Raw genomic sequence first — 27,637 nt, forward strand, 5'->3', positions numbered from 1 at the left:
TAATGTTTGAGATATGGATACACAGATGTGCCAAAGACTTTCAACTCTTGTAGATTAGAATGCTTGTCAAACAATGCAAAGTAAGGAGAGTTCATGTGTAGTGTCTTAAAAGGCATCATATTTATTAAGAACAATGCATGAGCACATGCATGATACCAAAATTCTTGAGTTATACCAGCAACATCCATTAGAGTAATTGCAGTTTCAATAATAAAATGATGTTTTCTCTCAGCCAAACTATTTTGTTATGGTGTATAAGGACATGACACTCTGTGAGTCATACCATTTGATGTTATGAAATCCTTAAATGCATTACTTAGGAATTCACTACCTCCATCTGATTGTAAACTTTTAATTTTAAAACCAAACTGCATTTCAACAAACTTGTACAATTTCACAAATGTAAAAAAACTTTTGATTTATTGAATAGCGGAAAAATCCACACAAATCGTGTACAATCATCTACAAACACTACATGGTATCTATATCTTTCAGTTGGTCTTGTAGGAGATGGACCCCATGCATCTGTGTGCACTCTATTGAATGGTAAAATGCACCTATTTGACTCATCAGAAAAAGGAGTTCTAGTTATCTTACCATGAATACATGTGGTACACATCTTATGAACATCATCTATAGAATGAGAAACTTGAGATTTAGCTAACATCACTGACACAACGTCATTAGTTGGATGCTCTAACCTTTGATGCCACACTGAAAACTTCACTAACTAACCCAGCCAAGTAGTTGCAGAAAAGAAACTTGATACAGGAATCTGAAACAGTTCACCAGGTTTAATCATTCCTTTGTACAAGATCTCCCCTATTACCTTGTCCTGCACAAAAAACAATGTATCATCACATATAAACCAACATGTATTGTCTTTACATAGTTGTGTTACAAACATGAGATTGACTGCAATGGAAGACACATGTAAAACTTGTTTTTAACACAAGTGAGTGAGATGGAGTTTTAATCACTATAGAACCAGTGAAATGAATAGGTAAGCCTTGACCATTGCCAATTTTAATAGTTTCTAAACCTTCAAATACATAAATGTTGTTCAAGCTGGTAAAATTTGATGTCATGTGATGAAAAGCTCCAATATCCAATATCTAATATCCATATAGATTGATTTGCTGTTGTTGTAGTATTGATGTCTGATCAATTTCAGGATGATTTTAAGATGGAACAAAATTTGGAGCAGTTTGATATGAAAAATGAGCAGCATATGAGCCTTAAAAGTTATATGGACCAGGTTGGTGAGAAAATGAAACATGTGGGATTGGAGGAACTTGTTGATTTGCATTAAAAGTTGGCTGCAAAGATTGTGGAGATCCAGCAGCTTGCTATGAATAGTTGCTCTTATGGTAACACTCAAGACCAATGTGCCATCTTTTTCCACATATCTGACATTTAGTAGTAAATGTAGTTAGTGGTATATGAGAATTCTTGTAAAAACAATTTGGAGCAGTACGGCCCATTCTTTGACAAATTTGAAACTCAGGATATTGAGTTGTCCTTGAATCAGTGTTTCCAAACCAATCATTACCTGATCTATAGTTATTAAATGTTATGCCTCTATAGTTAGACTCAAAACCATTTCCTATTTGATAATTTCCATTATATGGTCTCTGTTGATTCACATTATAATGTGTAGGAGGTGAGATTTGTTGACCATTATTGAAAGATGGATCCATGTTACCAACAAACCAACTGCCATAATCAAAATTATTTGGCACAGGAAAATAAGCAGGTTACGCTTAATGAAACTAAGGTTGTGGCTGAAACTGTGCTTGAGAGAACAATTGAGTGAATCCAGGTGGTTGGGATCTATAAGGTATCATTGGAATAGCAGTGATTCGACCACCAGTGCTAAAAGATTCTTCATCAGCAGAATTAGAACAAGATGCACCATTATTTTATTGAGATGATCCTGCAGAACTAGAACCACCATGCATATATAAAGCCGACATGTTATGAGACAAATAGTTAATAGTTATGTCATTCTCCCTTTCAGCACCAAGTAACAAAGCTCGAAACTCTTTCATGGAAACAGTAGTATCTCTAGCAAGAATCACAGTTCTAATCGTAGCATAATCCTTTGGCAAACCAGCTAATGCAACAATCATAACATCATTATCTGAGATAAACTCCCCTGCAAATGTTAACTAATCCCTAATAGATTTCAACTTCAACAAATATGTATCCATGGTATCTCCCCATTTTTTAATGGTATGTAATTTTGTTTTCAAGTGATTAACTCCAGTTTTAGACACTAAAGCATATCTCTCCTCAAGATTAGACCAAGCCTCTCTTGCAATTCTACACCCAATTACATATTCTATAGCATCATCAAAAAGAGAAGCAATCAACAAACTTAACAATGCCAAATCAATAGAGTCTCATTCTTTAAATGCACTTGTAATTACTTTGGTAACCCCATATTAGCACTGAGCACAAATTTAGCAGGACATTCAAGACAGACTTAAACTGGAATGCCCATTTAGTGTAATTATGTTCACTAAGCTTAATAATAAGTATACCCAACAACCCTTCTACTTTCACAGGTGGAGATGCGATAGCTATATTTCAAATCAACAATTAAACAACTTTTCTTCAAGACAAGAAATAAACCACTAAGCTTCAAGATTCAAGCATTTCAAGAAACAATTAGAATCACTGGCTTCGGCCTTTTTAATTTAGCAATTACAAACAACACTATTTCAAAAAGATTCAAGAAAACCCAATACTTGGAATCACTGTCATTGGCCTTTGGATTCACTCAACATACTTAATTGATGGCATTGGCCTTTGTACAATTTAGATATCTATATCATTAAGACAGACAAAAATGGCATTGGCCTTAACCTTGGCAAGAAAGTAAAGATTCTAACTACTATCACAAAACTGAAAAAATTCACAGAAATTGATCTTTAAGAACTTTAAGAAAAGCAAGATTCAACGATCAATCTTCCAGACAAGATGATTTGTTGAAGAATTTCGAACATAGAACCTAAGATGTCACCGGATTCAAACATTTTCTCCACTGTAAACTACCATAATAATCACAGTTACAGAAATTGAAGACACTGCAAGATAAATCGTAGGAAACATGATGACCTAAATCTGCCAGAAAAATTCCCAAACAGATCTTCTCAGCAATCCACAGCAGATTGTTGGCTCGATACCATCATAACAGTGCACGATCAAGCTTCAAAGAGTTGCAGAAATTATGAGAAAAGCTGAAGGACTTCAAAAATGTAAAGAGTCGAAGAGAAAGAGAAGAGAGAGAAAGAGGGAAAAACATAGCTTTGAACATATTCACATTAATAAGAAATGAAAGGCTACATCAGTATATATAGTGTTTTAGATTGTAATGAACTAGCTTACAATATAAGGCAACCAGCTAACTAACTCACAACAACCTAATCTTATCACAATCCAATTACACTATGGCATATGGACCGATAGACTAAAGCCACATCATCATTATGTTATTACTGATAACATATTGTAAAATAGACTATACATGTGTAGTGTCATTTAAAGTGAATAAGGCACAATATTAACGAGGTTCGCTAAGTGTGCATAGGTTCTCAGGGCAACAACAATAGTTTCTTTCAATAAAAAAAAGTACAAATGTAATGATCCATCCCTAAATTTTTCAGGATTAGGAACATTGACGACATTTTAGTAATTTCACATTGGTTGGGATATTTATTTTATGTTTTGTCTTTGGTGGTATTGTTTTGTGAGCCATTAGGGCCCACATGTTTCATTGTCTCGGATCCCTCTCTATGACTCTCTTCCATCTCCCTGTTACTCTCTCTTCCTTCACTCTCTCTCCCTCATCTCTCCCTGTAACCCTCTATCTCTGAGCTCAACATACACAACAACAATGGCGACACCACTCACCACCATCACCATTCCCTCCCTGTTAGTTCCACGAAACCAGAAATGAAGGAATAACACCCCAACTCCCTCTCTGTCTCACTGCGTAACGGCTCCCATGGCCAATGTTCATCATCTCTAGCGAACTTTCATTGATTCTTACATAGGTAAGCTTTGGAAACATTCTGAACCTTCTTTTTTTATCCTCGTCTTTTGTCTTTGATCGTGTTTGTGTGTTTTGGACATCGAAACATCGTAGAAACAGCTCGGGGGAGACTTCCCCAAGTTCCGGCGAAAACTCACAACTTTCCAAGCCATTTTTCGGCCAACTCCAGCCACGGGATATGTATAATATTCTTTCTTGTCCTTTGGGCTTCAATTTTGTATATTGAATGACTAGTTTTAGTTAAGATTTAGGGATGAACGACGTTTTCCAAGCTTCGACTTTCTTTTTCGTGGAAGTCAGTCGACCCATGGCCTGAAACTAGGTTTACCCGACTCGACCACCAAGAACCGAATCCAAACCAAATCCGACCCTGACCCGTTTACCCCAGGACCCTACCCGTTTTCTAATTGGATTCGGAATATTCCTAAAATATTTTGTGAAATATTCTTGGAATAATATTCTCTAGAATACTTTCTGTAATATTGTTTTGTTTTGACTTTTACGAGATTTTCTTGGAAACCTTCCTAGACTAATTTCGACGTCTTTAGTCTATTTTTGACATTTGTTTAGTGAAATTCTGAAGTTTTAATGTAGTTGCCCAGCTCGGCGTCTCGGTTGACTTTTTACGAAATTTTCCCGAGGTAATTTAACGCCCTGGTTCTAAATCCTTGCTCCATTTTCCCAAATTCAATCATTTTAGTAGGATTTTACTAATTGATCCCTTTATGTGGATATGTGCGTTTGTTAGTGGTGATGCCATACTCCCTAGTTCGAACGGCTCTTCGACGACGGAGTATCTGTGAATGGACCCTTTCCAAAATGCATGATTTTATTACTAGAAATGCATACTTGAAAAGCATGATTTTATAACTATGTTTTATGAAACATTTATTGAGTTATCGGATTTACGTTTTATGAAATATCATACTTTATCGAATTTACATTTATTGAGATATTTATGAATATGGATTTATGATATGATGTTTGAACTGTTGAGCTCTGATGATATATATTTTGGAAAGATTATGTTCATGATTTTATGTGCTTACTTGCAGATATTCATACAGTGTGCCTTCGGGCGGGCGATATAGTGCCTTTTGACGGATGATATATGTACCTTTGGGCGGACGATGTATGTGCCTTCGGGTGGGCGATGGATGTACCTTCGGGCAATTATGATATCACTACTAAGGTTTTATGGCATGCTAGGGTTTTCGGAAAACCTATTACTTATTATGCTATATGAGTTTTCTAAAATTGGGGGTTAGTACGTTTGAAGAGTAGTTGATATTGTTATTATTATTCCTACTAAATTGGTCTACTCATGCTTTGTTTTGCACCCCCTTTAGCATTTAGAATCGATGCGTACGAACCCGGCATCAATGCACTCCCGCATTGGTATCTTCGAGTCCTCTCGGTATAGGATGCATTCCTTTGTTCACACCTTTTTATAATATTCTATCTACAATATTCTTGATTAGTTGTATGTTCTGAACACGTTCCCACAATTGCATATTCATTAAAGTTAAATTTACTTGTTTTATTTACGTTCGTTCTTTCTTCATAACTTACATGCATGTTAATATGGCTTTGTCACCTTTGGGTGTAAGCCAACACGTGCCCATTCCAGTGTTCGGAGGATATTGGAATCGGGCATGTCAACAAAAATAACTCACTTTAGTCTAAAAACTCTATTATTCTCTTTGGTCTTTGTACGTAGCTCACTGGCATTTCTTCGCTCTACCGGAACACTTGCTGATCATAGTTTTATAGGGAAATGAATTTAAGTGACTCAACCCCATTCTTATTATTTGCCAATAGTAGAAAATACAAACGCTAGAAGACTAAAACCCACCAACTCATGCTTTGATGTTTTTCACGGATTGATCTCATGTACGTAATTTAGCAATCCAAAGTAATCATGTGGTAGCCATCCACATGAACAACAATAGCTTCTTTCTTTAGCAAATGTTCAACAAATGGGATTCTTCATATTACATAGGGTGAAGTGCTGATTTAGTTTTTTAATTATCATCTGAGTGAAAATTAGGTCTCTAAATTATTTTTCAATAAAATAAGTCCTTAAACTCATTAAAAATTGCTAATTTCATTCCTACTATTATATTAAAAGCTATATTATTCAATTATTCGTCAACTTAGGTATCGTTTGTATGCAGACGGGACGGGACGGAATGGAATGAGACGGGACGGGACGGGACGGAACAGAAAGGGATCAAAGATGCCCTCGGATGGAAATAAGGAGAAACAAGAAGGAGACATAGAGGTTATAATTTTGTGTTCCACGGATATGGAATGAGTCATTCCAAGGGGGTTAGGCGGAACGAAAATTCACCCAAAATTCGTTCCGTGGAACAGCGCGTTCCACCCATTTTAGGCGCACCAAACGTGGGACGGAACGCCTCGTCCCACGTACTAAACGGTACCTTAAGTCACTTGACACACTTTAAAATGTAATACCTGTATTTTCTTGCTTATAAGATCGTAACATTTCATACAAGTTGTGAATGTAACGTTTAATTTACCCTCAAAATTTAACTCCATATACTATTTCTTTGTAATAAAATTACCAACCTACCCTCCAAAATGTATCACATGCAAGTAATGTTACTTAAATTGAAGAAAATTTGAATATAGTAGCTTCGAAACTAATATTAGCCATTAATGATGTAATTGACAGATTTTTATATTCGATGACTGATTTTTCTGAAAAAAATAATTTAAAACCTAATTTGCACTCAGATAATAATTCAAGAATTAAATTGATAATTCACCCTATTACATATCTTGCAGTGCAGTCTGTGCAGAAATTTGACTTTCTTTAGGATTTTGGTTGTCTTTCTTTAGCAATTGGTCCACTGTTACCCAACCATGCATATTACTAACAATCATATTTTATTTTATATTTGCTTTCTGCAGATATCGACTCTCTCAATAATTCCATTTTCCCGGGAGTAAGTAACTATTTGTTCATTTACACACACACACACACAACATTAATATTAGTGTAAATGCTCATATTCACGTAAGCTACAAGCCTTCTATAAGACTAACTAAATTAACTATGTGCCATTGATAATGTAAACGTCTGAGAAGGAGTTCCTATATTGAATATATGAGTAAGCTATCAAGGCCAGGGCAACAATATAACATTCACAGAGGCTGTTGGCTACAATTTTCCCACTGAAGTGGAGCAATTTGTTAAGGATTCGAAGGCCGATGTAGTAGGGATTGAAAATGCAATCATATCCATGCATATGTCATAACGATCTTGGCCTCGCCAATGCCAATACAATAATTGTAAAGTAAATTGCATTTTACTTTCTCAGGTTTGGATGCAATTGCAATCTTATATAAAATTTTTAAAACATTTCACTCTCATACATTTACTCTCATTTCATTGCAATTTCATACATCCGTTAGTCAAACCATTAATTTGACCATTAAAGTGACGATGTGGCAAACATAAGGCCACATGTTTTTTATGACATGGCAAATAAAAGTAATTAAATATTAAAAATCAATTTAAAAATAAAACAAAATTAAAATTTCCCCATTGGTTGAGATATCACTTTCTTCAGTTTTCCCCTTCCACCCTTCCTTTTGAATCGTCGACCCACCCCTTCCCCTTGGAATCCCGTCAAATCGGTGGTCTCGCAACCAAGGAAGAAAATGCCGATAATATTGGCGATATTTCGTCGATATTATCGGTTTTTCACGGTAACGATATTTTAATAGGTATCCAATTGATTTTCGTCTAAATATCACGATATTATCAATAATATCGCGATATTTCCAAAACTACCACGATATTTTCGATAATATCGCGAGATCAAAACCCAAAAATATTTAAAAAATGTTGAGAAGTCTCAACAGATAACTACACTTGATCTTAGCAAAAAAGGCCGAGCAAGGCATGCTTTTCTCAGCTTGGAAATGTGGCTTTTATAGGCATGTGTGCTTGCTCACTGCCCTTGCGTGGGCGATGTGGGATTACAGAAACCAAGCTTAGGAATGTGGCTTTTATAGGCCTTTTTGCTTGCTCACTGCCCTTGCGTGGGCGATGTGGGATTACAGAAACCAAAACGTTTTGTTGCGACTTGCGAGGGCTGGTACATGTGAACTTGTGACTCCAACTAGGTAAGACTTAAGAGCCAGATCTAATTTGGGGCCTTCTATCCTATATTTGTGGACAACGATCAAATGCTAAAGACTAAACAAACATAATATGTTCTACTGCTTAGCAAAAAAAGCTACAAACCCTTTGCTTATCAACAAAAAAAGACAAATCCTTGCACTAGATATACTTTCAAATTACGTTGAGTAGCAACCTGATATATGTATTCGGACGAATTATAAAACAATTGACACACTCCTGGTTTCCAAAATTCAATTCTTTTACTTTATATAAACTTGAAAAAACATAATCGGCATCCAAATTAAAGTTTAGTCTTATTCAACGTATTGATTTTCAATCGTTAATTGATATACTATAATTTGGAACTTCAACGCCTAGACGCATGCTTATGTGTAAGAAATTTAAAGTGTCAAATTCGGCACATTATTCTTCATCATTTTATTCACTTCCTTTTTTTTTTTAATATCCTAAATAAAACCTCCCAATATTGTACTAATTAATTATATATAAATGATTATGGTGTGTTTAAACTTCTTTCATTAATTACTACATATTTTCTACACTCACAATGTTTGCCAGCTCGCTATATAATCAACTTAAATCAGTTAAATCCATCATGCAATACATTTCCTTCCAATTTTTTGTGATAAACTAATAGATAATTGACCAAATAAACATCCTGCAAAGTTTCATTAAAAATTTCCAAGTTTTTCTTACAATTTCCATGGTTTCCATGTAATTTTTATCGATATCGATATTATCCCGATATTTCCATCGATATTTCCGTGTTTTCGGACTACCAATATTTCCGATATTACCGATATTTTCTTCCTTGCTCGCAACTACTACAACTGGTAGCTCCGCCTCCTGCGAATCAATCTCAAACCGAAATGAACCCAACCCAATGCCAGAAGGTTCGCTTTGCCTAGCACCAGCTTCCTTCCCCTTCCTTCTCCAGTTCTCCTCGCTTCGCCCAACACTAACTACAATTTCATATTTGTTCCTATGCATACAATTTGCGATGGCCGTCATATCTCGGTAAGAACATACTTGGAAGACTTCACACAGAAATAAATACAAAGCATATTATAGTCACCAGCAAGATAGTAATTCTTTGGGTTCTTTAGAGAAAGGCCCTTGAAACTCTTATTTTCCAAACAAAAATCCACCTAATATTAAACATACAAATAAAACCTAAATTTCAAATAGACTACCATGTAGACAAATATATAACCAATTATTACAACATATTTACAACTTATGCCACAAACCCCTAATCTAAATTACATTAATAAAACCCTCTTTATCAGTCAAAAAGGGTAAAAAAATAATTTTATCTTCTACCACAAAACAAAATCATGGGCAGTAAAGTACACACAAACTAAATTTTACAATTTTTTTTTCAAAGCCTCACCCAAAGTGATCCTAGCATCCTCTAATTTTGAAAAATAAAAACTAAAAACTAAAAACTTCTCTCTTCCACATTCCTTTTTTTTCTCCCTTTCTCCATCTCATTTTAAAATAAAAATAAAAATTATTTTCACACACAAAGTGTGAGGCATATGCTAGTTATGTTAATAAATACTAGCAATTGGCATACACGCAAAGCGTGTGCAACAACTTTCATGTGTCACTTGCACTATAGAACCAAATTCAAATCTCTTAACTTTTTTTTTTCTTGAGAAAAGCCATGAAGATGCATCTACACATGCGAACAAACACAAATTACAAACTAGGAGTGGAAAAAGATATAATTGATGACAAACATACTCCCAATTCTTACCTTTGAATTAATCACTAAAATATGAGAGTTTCCCTACTCTCATCCACAAATTGTCTCATACTGATTTTAAGAACAGTAAATGAATAACAATTTGTTACATCCCACATTGTCCAGGAGAGTGGATCCTGTAAGCCTTATATGTATATTCACATCTCTACCTAGCACGAGGCCTTTTGGGAACTCACTGACTTCGGATTCCATCGGAACTCCGAAGTTAAGATAGTTCGGACGAGAGCATTCCTAGGATGAGTGACCCACTGGGAAGTTCTCGTGTGAGTTCCCAGAAACAAAACTGTGAGGGCGTGGTCGGGGTCTAAAGCGAACAATATCGTGCTACGGCGGAGTCGAGCCCGGGATGTGGTGGGGGCCTGGGCGGGGATGTCACACAATTAATTGAAATAAAAACATCATAAAATAACTAATTGCAATATAAATTATTATATAAATAGAGAGAGAGAGAGAGAGTGAAGTTGAGGGTTGAGGGTTGAGGGTTGAGGGTTGAGGGTTGAGGGGGAAGTGTGGAAGTTACCGTAAAGAGTAGAACTGCTTTGGAGGTGGAAGTGGGGAAGTTATCATTAGTTTTAGACTTTTACTTCTTTTTTATATTTTTTAATGATTATCCACAATTATTATTTTGATTGTATCCACAATTACTAAACCTTGTTTATAAACTCAACTTATGAAAGTAAGGGTAGAGTTGTCTTTTCCTGCGTTTTTTGGTCGATAAAGACTCTTCTCTTATTAATAGTATAGATATTGCCACTTAGTACTACGGTCTAGTGGTATTCCTCTTCATTTGTAAGTGAGAGGTCTTTCCCACCAAAAACGAGTTTAAACCACATTATTGCTAGCTCATTGTGAGGCTAAATACACTCCCTCCCCTTTAGTTTAGAAAATATCGTTTGTTCAAAATAATAATAGTATAGATATTACTCACCCTAAATATGATTAGCAATTAACTCCATATGGAATTTTTACCTTTTTTCATAAATATTAGTAACAATATATATATATATATATATATATATATATATATATATATTTATTTATGGGCACATTTTTTGTATGAATAAAAATAAGGGTGATTTTGTGAAAAATCAATAAAAAGTTACTATATTAAATCAACAATATTTATGTTAATTATAAATAGGTCAATTATGTATTGTGATACTTAAATGTATTTAAAATAAACAAAATTTACAAAATATGCCACTACAACTGACACCCACTTCAACTAACACTACATTTCTCATAGTTTTATATTTGGAATAAGTCAATACAAATCAGACACTGCAATGTAGTGTCTGTTTCCTGATTTTGTTTTTTACATTTGGATTCAGACACTGCATTGCAATGTTCATTTATTGGTTTCGTTTCGTTTCCTGGTTCCTTTTTTTTTTTTGAGTTGAGCAGACTCTTCCATGTAAAGGAATGGTGAGAGAGTGAGATAGAATATACATATTCTATCCATTTATAGGATTCAAATCCTCCTAAGATCAGTTATATAGGAATAGAAATCCAACGACCAATGCCTCATCCCCCGCCTCTCTTCCCTTTCAACTTTTTTTTCTCCTTCGCGCCCCCACACCCCACTATTGTTAACAACCCCAAATTCAATTGCAAGTCATCTGTTCTCTAAGTCAGATATATTTTTTCACTATCCCTTACTGTTTTAGTTTTTTATTTGTCATCTATTTCTTCTTCTTCATCTTTGAGATTTCTCTCTCTATCATTCTTCCATAGTTATGAAAAGATCTTTGCAACCAAAAGACATTCATTTGCATGACCCCCCCCTCTTTGTTGTTTCGTTAACATCGGCTGAGATTTTAAGGTCAAGAGACTTGTAATTGTGGGATGTGGCGGTGTTAAGGCTGATTTTGGAAAGGGTAAGGTGAGGGACCTACAATTATGGTTATGGTTGGGTGAGTTGTGGCGGTGTTAGGGCTGATTTTAAGGTGGGGTTGAATTTAATTTAGAATTTAGGGAGTTAGTGGTTCTAGGTTAAGAGCTTTGAAGTGAGGGAGAAAGAGAAAAGTTGACAGAAAAAGAGGAAGGATAAGAGATTTTGGCCGTTGGATTTGTATTAATGGATGATGTAAGATCCCACATCAACCAACAGAGAGGGGGGTGATGTGCCTTCTATGTACACACCCACCTCATATAGCACGAGGCCTTTTGGGGACTCACTAGCTTCGGATTCCATTGGAACTCGGAAGTTAAGCGAGATCGCGAGAAAGCAATCCCAGAATGAATGATCCACTGGGAAGTTCTCGTGTGAGTTCCCAAAAACAAAACTGTGAAGGCGTGGCCAGGGCCTAAAGTGGACAATATCGTGCTACGACGGAGTCAGTCTGGGATGTGTCAGAATGGTATAAGAGCCATTATGTCGTTCAGTGCGAGTGTGCCAACAAGGACGTCAGACCCCTTAGAGGGTGGATTGTAAGATCCCACATCGACCAACGAAAAGGGGGTGATGTGTCTTATATGTACATGCCCACCTCCTATAGCATGAGACTTTTTGGGGACTTACTAGCTTCGGATTCCATTGGAACTCCAAAGATAAGTGAGTTAGGGCGAAAGCATTCCCAGGATGGGTAACCCACTTGGAAGTTCTCGTGTGAGTTCTCAGAAACAAATCCGTGAAGGAATGGTAAGCCTAAAGCGGACAATATCATGCTATGGCGGGGTTGGTTTGGGATGTGATAGATGAGACCCATTGGTCCGTAGGATCTCCACAAAATTTATTCGGAGAGGATTTAAATTCGTATTTATAATGGCTTAAGCCCATAGGACATTCATAGAGAGAAAAAGAGAGAGAATGATAGAATAGTCAAATTCTAACTATTTATAATGACTTAAAGCCTATATGGCATTCATCATTGACCTATGTTTAATTAATAAAAATAGGTCATTGATATATGGCTTAATAGTAAAGTTTTATTGACTTTTGGCTAAATTACCTTAAAAAATATATATACAATAAGTTATTTTGCATAAAATAATATTGTTTGATAAAAAATCAATTATTATTCTTTTATTTTGTAGTAAATTATTTTACATACATTAGCCATTTTTTATTTGTTATTATATATGCGTGTTAAAAATAATTTATCTATACTTATATGTAAAATATAAGTAAATTTATTTCGAATCAAACCACATTTATTTTGTAGGTAAATTAAACAACATTTATATTGTAGGTACATTATGTTTATTTATTTATTTTTTTTGCCAGAAGCATTAACATACAATTTGTTATGTTTGTACAAAAAAAAAAGGTAAATTAAAATTCATAAATAAACATTTATTATGAATCAACCAAGATTTATATTGTAGGTATATTATGTTTGCAAAAAAAAAAAAAACAATAGGTAAATTAAAATTCATAAACAAGCAGTAGTATATATATATATTTTTTTTTTAATCAAATTACTTTCTTTTATTTTGTAGGTAAATTATTTTGCATGCATTATTACATATATTTGACGCATTTTATTACTAATAAATATATTTAATGCTAATTGTATTAATCTAAAATTTTAAAATAGATCACAAGATTCACAACTTAAAATATTTATTTAATTATTATAATAAAATATTCATACAATTTTAAGTGAAAAAATAAAATAATTGAGTACAACTACGGGGATGGCTGGTGAAGTGGCTGGTGGAATGGAGCTTGAAGGCCACTTGGAGGTTAAGGAATGCGAATGACAGAAGCTACCATGGGGTATCCCAGCAATGTAATAGCAGACGACTTCTCGCTCGTGCTCAACTTCTTCTCTTTTGCGTTCAGCTTCTTCTCGGTGGCTCGCTAGCCATCTCCAATTACTGTAGCCTGGAAGTGATCCCGGTTGGAGGATGACAGACAGCTAGATAAAGAAGAAGCCCCCTGAATGGTGAGCAGTAAATACTTTCTATTAGAGCAACTCCACCCTTAAGCCCTCCCTCTTGACAATCCACTATTGAATCCACCCTATTGAACAATAACTACCTTTAATGAATAGTAACTACTATTAATGAACAGTAATTACCTTTTGCATCTCCACCTTTGAAGCCCTCTCCCTGACAATAAGTAATAAAATATTAGTTTTTTTTGTTTGTCTAAATAATACAAAATAAAAAAAATATGGAAATGAGGCTGCAGGCCTCGGGCTGACATAAAAAAAATAAAAAAATGCCTAACCCTCGGGCTGCACGCCTGTCAATTCCCCACCCCCCTTATGCTCGGGCTCCCACCCTCACTCGGACTCTCCAAGGCTGGAGGGTTGTCCACCGGACCTCGGGCCATTTCCTCTCCCCTATCCCCCGAGCACCGTCCAAGGCTGGACTTGCTATTAAAAGCTACACCGACAACTTTTAGAATTCTACAACCCAATTACCATCAAGGATGCGGAAATAAAGTGATGGGACTGGGGTCGTAGTAGAATGGACAAGCAAATAATTTCAATGCGTAATGTCATTAAAGATATCGCTAGGATTGTAGTTAGGAGTAAATGATGGGACAGCAAAGTATCAATAATTAGGCAGATACAGATCCTCTTAACGAGCTTATTAAATTTGTAGATTAAATTTTGAAAATTAAAAGATAAGCATTGAAGTTAGGAGTAAATGATGGCACAGCAAAGTATCAATAATTAGGCAGATACAGATCCTCTTAACGTGCTCATTTCTACCATTTGGTACATGGGACGGAATGGGACGAACTGTTCCGTCTCACGTTTGGTGCGCCTAAAAATTGTGGAACGGGTTGTCCCATGGGACGAAATTTGGCTGATTTTTCGTTTCACCTCTTCCCCCTGGAACGACCTGTTCCACATCCGTGGAACACAAATTTATAACATTTTATGACAAAATTTCTCCTTATCTTTTTTAATATTTACATCATCTGTTCCGTCTTGTTCCGTCACGTCCCATCCTATTCCGTCCCGTTTGCGTACCAAACGGTACCATAATGACACATAATTTAGTTTATAAATTTTACTTACAAATTTAATCTCCTTAACATTACCAATAAAGTAATTTTTATTATAGAAAATTTTAAATCAAAGCCGTTCAATTTTTTTCATTTGAAAATCATATTTATAAAAATGTTATTCAAATCGAATATTGTTTAGTCATTCAAATGTAAGAATTAAGAAATTTGAACATTTGAATAACTAAACAATATCTAATTCAAATGATGTTTTGTTTGGATGATTTTCAAATGAAGAATAAGAAACTAAACAATCCGATTATGAACAAAAATGCGATACATCAATACGGTACAAAAATGCGATCTTTTTAGCATTCCTCATGTACACAAAAAAAAGGCATTACAATTCCAACTCTTATCCCTCTATTCACCCCAATTATATGGCCAGCTTTCCTCCTCGGGGATAAGTATAATCGAAACTGTTCAATTTCTTATTTTTCATTTGTAGATCACCTTTACAAAAAAAAAATCATCTTGAACGGAGATCATATAGTCATTCAATCGTGTAGAACAAACAAATTGATGGTGTAGGTACCAAATAACATATTCATGATGAACTGTCAATTTATTTGATATATTTGAATGACTAAACAATCTCTAATTTGAATGATTTTTTTGTAGGAGTGATATTAAAAAAAATATTAATAAATTGAACGATTCCAATCGTTGATTTTATTCGGTCAAGATACAGTAATCCAAATAGGGATATGTGCATCCCCACATAGGAGATGCAAGTATTATCCTTTAAGTTATAAACAACATAATATAGATTAGTTACTGGCCTATGCATTATTACTATTTTTTTTTTTGACATCATGAAGTCATTCATTGGAGTCTAGTCTATGCATTATTACTATTTATTTTTTTCTAAATCTGGTATGCGTATTATTCTTTTTTTTGGTAAGACTAGCCTATGCATTAGAGAATTTTTTCAGGTGACCGGAACCTCACATCACCATAGACAGTTCGTGTACCCATCCAATTGGAGGATGCCAGTCCCCCACCAAAGAATCTATGTGATTTAGTTTTTAACAAAATCAATTAAACAAAAACTAAACCCAAAAAATAGAACATCTCGACTGCCGAGCCAACATCACCATGGACAACCGACAGCTGGAATACGGATTTGGATCCTCTCCTGAGCTAATGGAGAGGATCCTCCTGACTCATCATCTTGGGCCGTTGGATTTTTATCTAACGGCTATAATTATTATAACTTTAAAGAGACATCGCTATAATTATTATAACTTTAAAGAGACATTTCTGTTTGTAGTCGTTGGATAAAAATCCAACGGCCCAAGATGATGGGTCAGGAGGATCCTCTCCATTAGCTCAGGAGAGGATCCAAATCCCTGGAATACTACCTTCAGTGAAATGAGAGTGCATTTTTGCTCACCATTATATTTATCACTATTAGATGAATTTAAATTTTGAAATTTGTGCTTATCCACTACACGAATCTCGAAATTCAAATCCATCTAACGGTGATAAATAGTGTGGTGAGCATATACCATACTAAATGGTGGTGAGCAAAAATGCGCCCTTTTTCAGTATGACTGGAACACGGTATGATACATCATGTGTCACTATATAAATGGTGAGATATGTGTACTAAAAAATAAAATTTACAACCACTTATATAAAAACACGTGATGTACTATTCATATTCCAGTTTGTTGCTGCACTAACTATTTTGCCAAGTAAGATTACATTCCTTTAAAATGGGCAAAGTGCAAAGCTATGCCATTGCGATATACACACTACACACAAAGGAGAGAAAGCTTTGGTTTTTGTACACACCATGGCCTTCTCAGCAGAAAATCTTCTTTTCATCGCATCAACATCCCCAGTTTCCATAATCAGACATTCAAAACCCACAAACTCCAACATAGACACCACCCTCTTGCCCAAACCCTCATCACTCTTCCCTCTCTCACAACAACGCGCCATCTTGAGGACAAACAAGCGCTGCTCCGCTCTCTCCCAATCCCCCACTCACCCCGAATACATTCCCAACCGAATCCCAAACGAAAACTATGTACGAGTCGTGGACACGACCCTACGGGACGGAGAACAAGCTGCGGGGGCGTCCATGACTCGGCTAGAAAAGCTGGCCATTGCACACCAGCTGGCGAAGCTAAGAGTGGATGTGATCGAGGCGGGGTTCCCGGCTTCGTCCAAATATGATTCGGAGACAGTGAAGCGAATAGCAAAAGAGGTTGGAAGCCGTGTTGACGAGTGCGGCTACGTGCCTGTCATATCTGCATATTGTAGGTGCGTTCGTAGCGACGTTGACGCTGCATGGGAGTCGGTGAAGGACGCGACGCGCCCGCGCCTATGCATATTCATATCAACCAGCGAAATCCACATGAAGTATAAGCTGAACAAGACTGCCGATCAAGTTCTCGAACTCGCGAAGGAGTCGGTGAGGTATGCCAGAAGCCTTGGAGCTCAGGACATTACGTTTGTCTGTGAAGACGCTGGAAGGTGGTTAACTCTCTATCTCGTTCTTTCCAAAAACAATTTATATGAAACCGATTTACTATCACATAATGTTCTAATTTAATAAAGTAAAGATATGTGAAGAGATACCTACACATCACATTATACTAAAAATAAGACTTTAGCCCTGAAATTTAACTTATTTCACATAGAACTTGACATAAATTTTTTAGTCGAATAAAACCCATTGACTAAATTCCACATGAGCAAATTCATTAACACTATTTGGATGAGGAAAATAAACTTAAAATTTGAATAAAAGTCAGAATTTATAAATTGACATACACCAATTTCCTTGTTTGGATTCATAAATATAGAAATTTAGAATTTCGGCATGGAAAAAAAAATTGGAATTTGGGACCTTCAATTCCTAAGTTTAAATTTTATGTAAATATGTGTCATTTCCCAATTTCTATGATTGAAAGTTTAAAAATAAAAAATTCCGCATTCAATTTCATTGTTCTTTTCCGTCATTTTAATATTCACAAATTCTAAAAAATAAAATCTCATCATTTCACCAAACAAGAAAATTCACAAATTCTAGAAAATAAAATCACGTCATTTCTTTATCCAAACATAGTGTAATTATGTTTGACCTTACAAATATTTAAAACAAAAATCAAAAGAATAATAGTCCACTATCCACCAAACTAATAGTTAGGCCATGTAAACCTGAGTATTGAAAGTCAACTATATCAGTATACTTCTTGTTCGAACTTTTGAATCCTCTTATATAATTTAGACTAATTTAATGTAAACTGTCCCTCGTAAAAAAGAAGGATCGGGCTTAAAAACTAATTGATTATATGCTTTTAATTAATCTGAATTAGGTCTGAGAAGGAGTTTCTATATCGAATATATGGGGAAGCTATCAAGGCCGGAGCAACAACTTTAACATTCACAGACACTGTTGGCTACAATTTCCCCAGCGAAGTGGAGCAATTTGTTAAGGACTTGAAAGCCAATGTAATAGGGATCGAAAATGCAATCCTATCCATGCATTGCCATAACGATTTTGGTCTCGCTAATGCCAATACAATAGCAGTATGCGCACGCTTCACTCTTGTACTGAATTCAAAATTGATCGGTCTCTCTCAGTACCTCTTGAATTTTAATATTGTTTACATACTATAGGGGGCATATGCTGGTGCCAGACAAGTTGAAGTTACAATCAATGGCATTGGTGAGAGGGCTGGAAATGCTTCATTAGAGGAGGTAAATCTCTATTTTTGTCATCAATATACAATTATTGCTCATATTATGTAATCTTATAAGAAAAGATCTTACTTTGACAAAAAAAGGATGGAATAAACTAGCAATTATCTGATCAATGATCTAAATCAACAGTCTAACTATAACTTCATGTTTGTTCCTACACGTAAAGTTTGTGATGGCCGTCAAAACTCGTGGTAAGGACATACTTGGGGGACTTCATACAGGAATAAATACAAAGCATATAATAGCCACCAGCAAGATGGTAATTCTTCTTCTTCGTTTGTTTCCTTATATTTACCTGGTTAGTTTGGTTGGTCTGATTTACTGAAATGTTAAAACTCTTTGCATGCACTAATTAATAAGGTGGAAGAGTACAGCGGATTATCTGTACAACCACATAAGGCTATAGTTGGAGCTAATATTTTCTCTCATGCCAGTGGAATTCACGAGGTTATATTTCCATATTAACTTTTATTTTGCAGTTGAAATATATAAATAAATGATTTCATAAAATACACATATATATGCATATATAGAAAGAGAGAAATCTCCTCTGTGTGTGTGTTTTAGGATGGAGTTCTTAAAAACAAGAGCACCTATGAGATTATTTTGGCTGAAGATATTGGCTACGTCCATTCTAATGACGATGGCATTGTCCTAGGAAAGCACAGGTTTGTAATAAAGGATAATACTTGCGTCAATCTCATAAGTATCAATTAGTGTTTAAACATCTCACATTATATTTTTCTACAGTGGCCGTCATGCTTTGAAGTCTCGCCTCTTGCAGGTATTAATCGAAAATTATTTCTGATTTTTTTTGTTTAAACTTAATATTATATGATGAAAATAAATTCTCTACAGTAATTGCTTTTTTTGTTTTTATTGGTATTATTCAGCTTGGCCATGATCTGGACGAAAAGAAATTTCACGAGGTGTTTGAACATTTCAAGTCATTGGCTGAGACAAAGAAGGTAACAATGAATTAAGTCGATAAATAATCTTAATATGCCGTCAAGTCCTTATGATTGATTGGTTTTGCACATTGCAGAGTCTTACGAATGAGGACCTAGAATCATTGGTTTATCAGGTGGCCATTTAATTCCCTAGCCGCCAAAGAGAAAATCCTCCATTGTCGATTCTGGGCTCGGAGACAATCCTTCTTGATCCCTTTCCTATCTTCCCCTCTTTTCTTATATTATTTTATAAGATTTTCATTTAGCAGTTGTGGTTGCTCTTTCGATCTAATGAAGAGAGCCTTCATGGTCGTAGCCGGTCTCTCACTCAGTCGATGAGTGCTGTGTGCGCGCTTTTTTGTGGCTTGTACACTTGAAAAGAGACTATTAGTAGGAAGCTAAACCTTTATTGAAGGTGAGTCATAGCTGGGCTTCTTTGCTGATAATTTCAAGATCATAAGAGGGTGGTGTGGTACTTTCTTCATAGTGCCTTCACGGTGGTTATTGCAAGGTTCAATCCTCATGAGTGTTATCTTTCATGTTAGTTGAATTAAAATCATTTGTGGCTCAAGAATTGTATTTTAATTATTTGAATTTTTAATTGTAGACTTGTGGTGTTTTTGGATTTCCGATTGATTTTTTTCCCAAGTAAGGTTTGCTATTGGGATCACGTTTAACATGCCTATTCCATATAAGTTGTCGATCGTTGTTAATAAAATTTCATTCCATCTCAAAAACGGTGGCCATGTAAATCTAATGTTCTTCTATGCCATGACATAACATTAATGCACTTACCTTTCACTTTAGTTTTTTCTTCTTTTTTTTTTGTTTTTTTTTGAAACAATAAATTTTGTCAGATTAGATGTTAAATTAGCCACCGACGGGGTTCAAACACATGCCGTCATGCAAAAACTCAACTCATTTCCATCACAATGGTAAAGGGCCACTTACTTGCACCTTTAACTTTGGGCTTTGGATTTGATAAGGGTTTTTTATGTTTCTCTTCAACAAATGTTACTGGCAGTCACCCATGCACGAAACAAGTATCCACCAGTCAAAGTTGAGGTACAGTTAGTTCATAAAACGAGCAAAGAGCCTCAATTTCGTTGCTTGAAAATACATAACCTCAGAGATTGATGATTCTTCATGATCTACAAAAACATTATACAACACACTTTCAAAGTTGTAAAACCAAAATACCAAGATGTTTTTTGTCATCCAAGAATTTTGTACCAGTGTTTTTTGTCATCCAATAATTGGAGTAATTTACTTGCATGCGACCCTGCCTCCTCTATCTGGATCAACTAATTAGCTCACATGCCTTTGTCTAGTTCAGAAACATAACACTGATTCTACTGGTAATCAAAATATCACCTGAAAACGACCAAAATCGTGTAAAGATCGGACAGCAGTCTTCACGACTCTTCTCGTGTTTTGTGTTTCTTTGACTTCTTGACATGATGGTCATTATTGACTGAAACTGTTTCGGCACTGGTTCTACTAGGCTCTTGCAGAACTGATTCTCCATTGTTTCCCTTCCTCCTCTTAGCACTCCTGAAATTTTTTTCAACAATTACAATGCAGAATCTACTTTTTTTTCTTTTCCAAAATGGATTATATACTTTTAAATACAAACTCTTTCAAGTTAAATCCAAGGTCAGAGAAACACCCATCCGTTAGTGAAGTATCTTCCATTTGTTTATCCAACCAGAGAATGTTTCCTGTGTGAGCAGGAAGCAAGGAACCATAAATGTACAGTGTTTCCTCATCCACACTGCAAGCGTAATGCAAATGCAATGTTATGGAAGTACGTACACAAGTAACAAACACTTTTTGCAAAACGAAGTACAATAAAAAACAAATGTATCACTTAGTTGAGAAGCTACAATGTAACAAAATGAGTACCTAACCATGTATATACTGCACGAAAGTTTAGTCAACTAGATTTTTTTTTAGTTTACAAGATATGCAGAATCCCCACAATATGAACACTTAAGCATACATCCTACCTCTCCATCATCACTTTTTCATGACTCAAGCATCTAATTCACAAATCTCGAAAATGATTGTGAGTTGTGACCTTTTGGAGTACAGTTTAGAATGTGTTACAAATTGGCTTTAAAACCGAAATCCACATTAATTGACAAGGTAAGGGAGGAGGGAGGGTGGGTTTGGGAAGGAGGATGCCTAAAAGAACGAAAACAGCATTCCACGGTAAAATAAAGAAAAGAGTATACCACTAAGAGCAATGCTAGAGTGACCATTTTCAGACCACATTCTGTGGCAGGTGGGGTTAACTTATGGCATCAACCATTATGACCAGTTGGTAACTGATTGAACACCTTCCAGTGCCACATGATGTTGATTACTCATGCGGTTCAAAAATGCAGTCTCTTCAGCATTGCTCCTACCAAATATCAGTTTTCTTTCAAATCATAAAAAGGTAATTATAATCAAAGGTCACCTTTTGACTAATAGTCGTATCATGGTTCCAACTTTAATTACATGCCGCTTGTGGGATCTGCTAACAAATAATTGCTTGCCATGTTTCTAAGAGAAGATTGGTACACCAGAAGGAAGATGAATTACTATTGGAAAGATTAAGGATAACAACATTGAAACACAATGATGAAGAAGACTCTTACAGATTTATATCGAAATTCCTCACAAATATCTTTGTCTGTTATGATGGCAGATGAGAAGCCAAGAATAATGACATGAATTGATTCTTGTTTGACTTTCACAACCTTTCCTTCTGCAGTGGCAGAACGTTACAAATCAATCAGCAGGATCAACATTAGTGGATACAAATGCATGTGTATCATTTGATACAGAATGAATTTTTAATTCATAACAAAATAAATCAAATTTTGAGCATAATATCCTTGAAAGGGATAAAATTTGTATGTCTGTTACTTTATTAGTTAACGCAGAACAAGAATACTACCTACAAGCATATCGGGCTTTGGAGAATAAAGTAATAACTTTGCTTTTAGCCTGACAGTAAAGTAAGGATGAACACCGGGAAGAATCTTTGCTTCCTTATCTAAGATGTTGAATTCATAAGCCAATACAATACCCTCAAATGTATCATTGTACCTGCATGAGAAATCAGAGACAGAAAATTAAATTCCCAAGTTGCTAAGACATAAAAAACACGTGAAACAGAATATTATTCCAAAGAGAGCGACAAACACCCTCAACACTTGACCAATACAGACCAAGCCGACTGTTGAATTTGGAGGGTTACAGTAGAAAAACAAATCCAAAAACAATGTATGAAGATATCATTCTTAACTCTGAATCCCCAATAAATTAGCTTTCATTTGCACTCTTTCTTAAGCAAATTACTTGTTTGTTGCAAGATATTGTCGGAACATTTCAGAAATACAAAAAAATGGGGGAACAAAGTCTGTTTCTGTTTGAAGTTCCGACTAAATAATTGGTACTTTTCAAACATAGTCTCCAAAAAGCTCATGTTTTTATTGGGAACTTTAACTCAACTGACTCTAATGAATTAGCTCTCAATCATAATCTTTCTTCAGCAAATTACTTATTTGTTGCAAGGCAGAGTCCAAACAACGGCATACATTGTGGGAACATTCAGAAGTTACAACAAAATGGGTGGCAAACTTCTGCTTCTCTTTGAAACACCGAACGAGTAACCCGGTATTTCACAAACAGAGTCTCCAAAAAGCTCATGCTTTTTTTCTAAATTCAACACAACTGACTCAGCCAACACAAAAAAAGGAAAAACCCCTACGAATAATCCTTACGCGAGCAACATCGAAACCAATCGTACAAACAGTATCAAGCTTCCAAATCCTTAAAATAATCAAAATTTTGAAAAATTAAAGAAAGGGTTGCTAAGAAAGTACCTCAAAAGCATCGAGCTGAGCTCGCGCAGGATTGCTTTGTGGACATTGTTGCTCGTCGACGGATGCAAATACACCACCAAATTGGTATCCGAAACGCTCAGCCCCTCCATTGAGCGCCCCCCAAACCAAACCGGAGCTAGGGTTTTTGCGACTATGGCGGAGAGCCTAAAACCCTAGCAGAGCGCTGGAACGTTGATGGGTTTATTCAAAATTTCACACTTTATTTGGGCCGGGCCAAAGTTGGGCCGCAGTATTCAAACTTGGGTCATAACTCATAAGTGGGAGGTGGGTCCCACACCGTTAAATCAGAGCCGTCAAAATATGTTTGTAGATCAAGAGAAACTGGAGTGTCTCAAATTTCTTCTCGGGCAAGAGGTTAGAGACGAGAGTGAATGGAAGCATGTAAGTTTTCATCTGGGCTTTGATAATTGAGCTTATTTAACTAAAAGTAGTAATTTTTTCGATTAAAAATGATAATTGCGATTAAAGCCTTTCCTTTGGATTATTTGTGGGCTGGGGATATGCAGAAAATTGGATTAAATTAAAGCTTGTGTTGCAGTGTTAGCCTCTACTCGAATATTTATTGGGAAAATTAGTAAAATTTCTGCAATTTTTAATATCTGATTTTCTGGGTTTGGATTGCTTGTATGTGATGCTGTTAATTTTGGGGGGTTAGTCTTTTGGACCCTTTTTCTTCCACCTAAATTTGTTGGCTTTCGATTCATCGGATGTTAAAGTTTTAATCTTGGCAGAAGCCTGAATCATCTGCATTGTGATTTAGAATTATGATTGGTGTAAATTGAAATTCATGAAAATCGTACTTTCAAAAAGAAACTGGGTGGGTTTGTGTATAGCTTATCTGCATACGAATGACCCTAACACATTCGTTTTCAGTTTCATATGTCCGAATGAGTGGAGTTATTGCCTATCATATGACTAGCAAAAACCGACACTCGCGTGTATAAGTTTTTAGGAGGATGCAATGCGTGAGGAACACGTATTCCCTATCGATGGATACTTGTGAAGATGATGAATTTAATTTTTTGTGTTCATTTCTCTTTTTTGCTTGTGGAATTTTCCATTTCAATTTCCCTGTGGTTTGATGCTTTGATTTTGCATTGCGAACGTGCATCACATCCATTAACTTGCATTGGTTCTGTAAATATGGTTTATATTCGTGAGATATTGTGAACTTCACAGCTTATGCAATTGAGAATTACAGAATGACTGCAGATCCTACTCCAATGGAGTCTGAAGCGGATTTGAACAAGCCGGTTGTGGAGAGTTCAGTTGAAAGGGATGTTCCAAACAATGAAAGTGGAGAAATGCTAGATTCAAACAATGGGACAGAGTTGATTGAAAATGATGTAAATGGTATCCTAGAACCTTATGTTGGAATGGAGTTTGACTCCGAAGAGGCTGTCAAGGAATACTATGATGCATATGCCACTCGTGTGGGTTTTAGAATCCGTGTTGGTAACTTCCATCGTTCAAATCGTGATGGATCCATCAACAGTCGTAAGTTTCTTTGTAACAAAGAAGGTTTTCGTAACAATAAGAAGTCAAAGAGGGGTGAAGTAAGGAGGTCGAGGGAGGAAACTAGGGAGGGCTGCAAGGCAATGATTATGGCTAGGAAAGAGAAGTCCGGGAAGTGGGTTGTTACAAAGCTTGAAATAAGACATTGTCATCCTATGTGGATTTCTAGAGGCAAGAAAGTCACCATTCCGGCTCCATCACAGGTAGTTGCTTTAACAAAAAAGTGAGAGTTTTTTAATACATGAATGAATTTATGAATCATATTTCATGGGGAGCTTCTGAAATCGTAGTGTAACAAATAGACCTTTGATTGATTTCGAACTTCTGAGTTCTCCAATATGATACATTTATATAATAACAGATATCATGTGCTTACAGGATGAGAAAGACAAGAAAATTCGTGAGCTATCTGCAGAGCTTTATCGGGCGAACCAACAGTTAGCAGAGTGCAGAAAAACACTTGAAATGGTTCTAAAAGAGGTAGACCAACACGCATACTGCCTTACTAAAAGTGTTCAAAATATAGTTAAGAATGTAAAAGAGATTGAAGACAAGGATCGAGAGAAATTATAACATTCTTAGTTATAACAGTATAACTTATATCATTAACATTCTTAGTTATAACAGTATAACTTATATCATATCTCCTACCTTGCTAATTAAAATGGCTGGATTTGCTAGGCTTTTTAGACAGTCTAGTAGATGAAAGAAGAGATGGTAGCCTTATTGCTAATTGCTAGGTTCTGTATCATTTTATATACAATTTTCATTGGTTAAATAGAAAAGCTCCCTCCGGTAATGTGGGATGACCTCCAGCTTTAGTATGTTGTGATGCTGACCTGTTATTCAGTAGCTCAAAGGTATGAAAGCGAAATGCAGTTATGCAAGGACGAGGTTCCTGGTGCCCGCAGATGCCATTCTCTTTCACACAGGTGCAGACATCGGTGTCAGCATTGGAATTGGTTGAATGGCTGGACCGTATGAGGCCTTGCATAGCCGAAGCCTGGTATGGTCACGGAAAGTCCTGAATAACTTGAAGGGAGATACTTCGGTCATTCCCTTGGTTGCACAATTTCTACTTACTTGCTAATCACAGTTTGACACCAAGTACAAAAAAAATGTTCTTGTGTTTTTATAGTTGGGGTGGTAACTGATTTTTCCGTTGGGACGTCGATATTAGGAAAATAAGAGCTTCTTTTTCCTTTATCTTGAATCCTTCTCTCGTTGGCCAGTATGAGAAATGACCTCAATGTGTGCACCACCACCACCACCAGTATCGTAACCGGTAGCAAAAGTCTGGGACTTTTTCGTTTTAAGGATCTGACAATGTTTCCATTTTCTAAGGACAAAGAAAGGGATCCGGGGGCTTTATGATAGTAGAAAGGGGAGTGGGACGATCCGCCGAATTCACATTAGAAATTGACAACGTCAACGCAAACGAAATCTTGAATTGTGTATAGAAACAAGACGAACCACTTCTATTCTTCGAGCTGAGGTATATGAAGAATGGCTTTTTGGTCCCTTTCATTTCATCCAGTGGTCGGGACATTGTCTTTTCGTGTAGAAGATACGGGTTCGATTCTCGTGAGGGATAGGTATTCATTCCTGGCCGCTTTTGGTTAGTGTTCATTGTTGAGTGATCGCTCGCTATTTGGCTAGAAAAGGTGGTATGGAAGCTTCTTCTCTACCAAAATTAACTTGGCTCCTCAATTCGTATGTAACCGATTTATATAACTTTATGTTTATGATCGGAACTGTTCATATTATAAATCGCTCTCTGTAATGATCATCTCTGCCAAAAAAAAAAAAATCAATTAAATAGGAAATTTGGTCATCCAAATGTACAAAACAGATGGAATGATTCGGTAAAAAAATCACGAACCATTTATCTATTTGTTACTATTGATTGACTAAACAACCTTAGTTCTAATTGAGTTTTTTAGAGATGACCTTTATAGAGATATATAATATAAACACGAAAATTTGTAAATCAACTGTTAAGTGAATTGAGGAGGAACTCCTCAATCTTGAGGAGCCAAGCCTTAGCTTTATCTTAGAGAAACGAAGATATCAATGATGAGAGAACTCATATGGTCCAGTAGTTCATTCAATTCCAATAGCCGATGTTGACGCCAACGCCTCGGTGAAAGAGAACGGTTGTACCTCCAGCCACCGGAAATCTCGTGCTTGCATAACTACATTGGTGTTCCGTACATTTTAGCTACTGAATAACTTGAAGGAAAGTACCCGGCTCCTTCATTTGGAATGTTAAAAACCTGCTAATCAGAGTTTAACACTATATGTGAACCTTTATTATTGTGTATGGCTTAACTTTCAACAACGTTAATTAAGGCCTTCTCCTTGCAAATCTTATTGACCAAAAAAAGGAATATGGCTTCTAATTTCCAGTCATTTTAATTTTGTGAACAATGCTTTTGGTGCATCATGGTACCGTTTAGTATGCAGACGGGACGGGACGGGACGGAACGGATGTTCTGTGTTATGTTTGGTAAGCGCAGAACGGAACATGACTTTTATACCGTTCTGCGTTTGGTATCGCATGGACGGAACGGAACCAA

The 27,637-nt window shown here is 36.0% G+C and overlaps 3 protein-coding genes and 1 long non-coding RNA gene across 7 annotated transcripts; 2 read left to right on the forward strand and 2 right to left on the reverse strand.

Moving 5' to 3' along the window:
• Nucleotides 1–13,556: 13,556 nt before the first annotated feature.
• LOC126624132 (uncharacterized) lies at nt 13,557–14,396 on the reverse strand. Its single transcript, XR_007623989.1, has 3 exons — nt 14,186–14,396; nt 14,034–14,064; nt 13,557–13,891 (listed from the first exon to the last, which is right to left on the reverse strand). It is a non-coding gene; the product is annotated as an uncharacterized LOC126624132 (long non-coding RNA).
• Nucleotides 14,397–16,702: 2,306 nt separating this feature from the next.
• On the forward strand, nt 16,703–20,269 carry LOC126623769 (2-isopropylmalate synthase A-like). Its single transcript, XM_050292752.1, has 9 exons — nt 16,703–17,461; nt 18,307–18,520; nt 18,611–18,691; nt 18,861–18,953; nt 19,055–19,141; nt 19,262–19,362; nt 19,445–19,478; nt 19,588–19,662; nt 19,740–20,269. Exons 1-9 carry the CDS (start codon nt 16,776–16,778, stop codon nt 19,788–19,790), a joined length of 1,422 nt encoding a protein of 473 aa, XP_050148709.1. The 5' UTR covers nt 16,703–16,775; the 3' UTR covers nt 19,791–20,269.
• A 450-nt stretch (nt 20,270–20,719) lies between these two features.
• LOC126623770 (uncharacterized) lies at nt 20,720–23,714 on the reverse strand. Its single transcript, XM_050292753.1, has 6 exons — nt 23,523–23,714; nt 22,592–22,743; nt 22,290–22,399; nt 22,109–22,194; nt 21,314–21,418; nt 20,720–21,198 (listed from the first exon to the last, which is right to left on the reverse strand). Exons 1-6 carry the CDS (start codon nt 23,630–23,632, stop codon nt 21,060–21,062), a joined length of 702 nt encoding a protein of 233 aa, XP_050148710.1. The 5' UTR covers nt 23,633–23,714; the 3' UTR covers nt 20,720–21,059.
• A 142-nt stretch (nt 23,715–23,856) lies between these two features.
• LOC126623077 (protein FAR1-RELATED SEQUENCE 7-like) lies at nt 23,857–25,769 on the forward strand. Of its 4 annotated transcripts, none has more exons than XM_050291874.1 (3): nt 23,857–23,924; nt 24,723–25,261; nt 25,420–25,553. In XM_050291874.1, the coding sequence occupies exons 1-3, from the start codon at nt 23,915–23,917 to the stop codon at nt 25,498–25,500; spliced, it is 630 nt and encodes a 209-aa protein (XP_050147831.1). In that variant the 5' UTR covers nt 23,857–23,914; the 3' UTR covers nt 25,501–25,553. The 4 variants fall into 4 exon arrangements, with proteins under 4 accessions (XP_050147831.1, XP_050147830.1, XP_050147828.1 ...); XM_050291873.1 differs by having other exon boundaries at nt 23,866–23,924; nt 24,756–25,261; nt 25,437–25,769; XM_050291871.1 differs by having other exon boundaries at nt 23,868–23,924; nt 25,437–25,769.
• The last annotated feature ends 1,868 nt before the right edge of the window (nt 25,770–27,637 follow it).

The sequence above is a fragment of the Malus sylvestris genome, chromosome 5, assembly GCF_916048215.2.
Source record: "Malus sylvestris chromosome 5, drMalSylv7.2, whole genome shotgun sequence".
Lineage (NCBI taxonomy): Eukaryota > Viridiplantae > Streptophyta > Magnoliopsida > Rosales > Rosaceae > Malus > Malus sylvestris.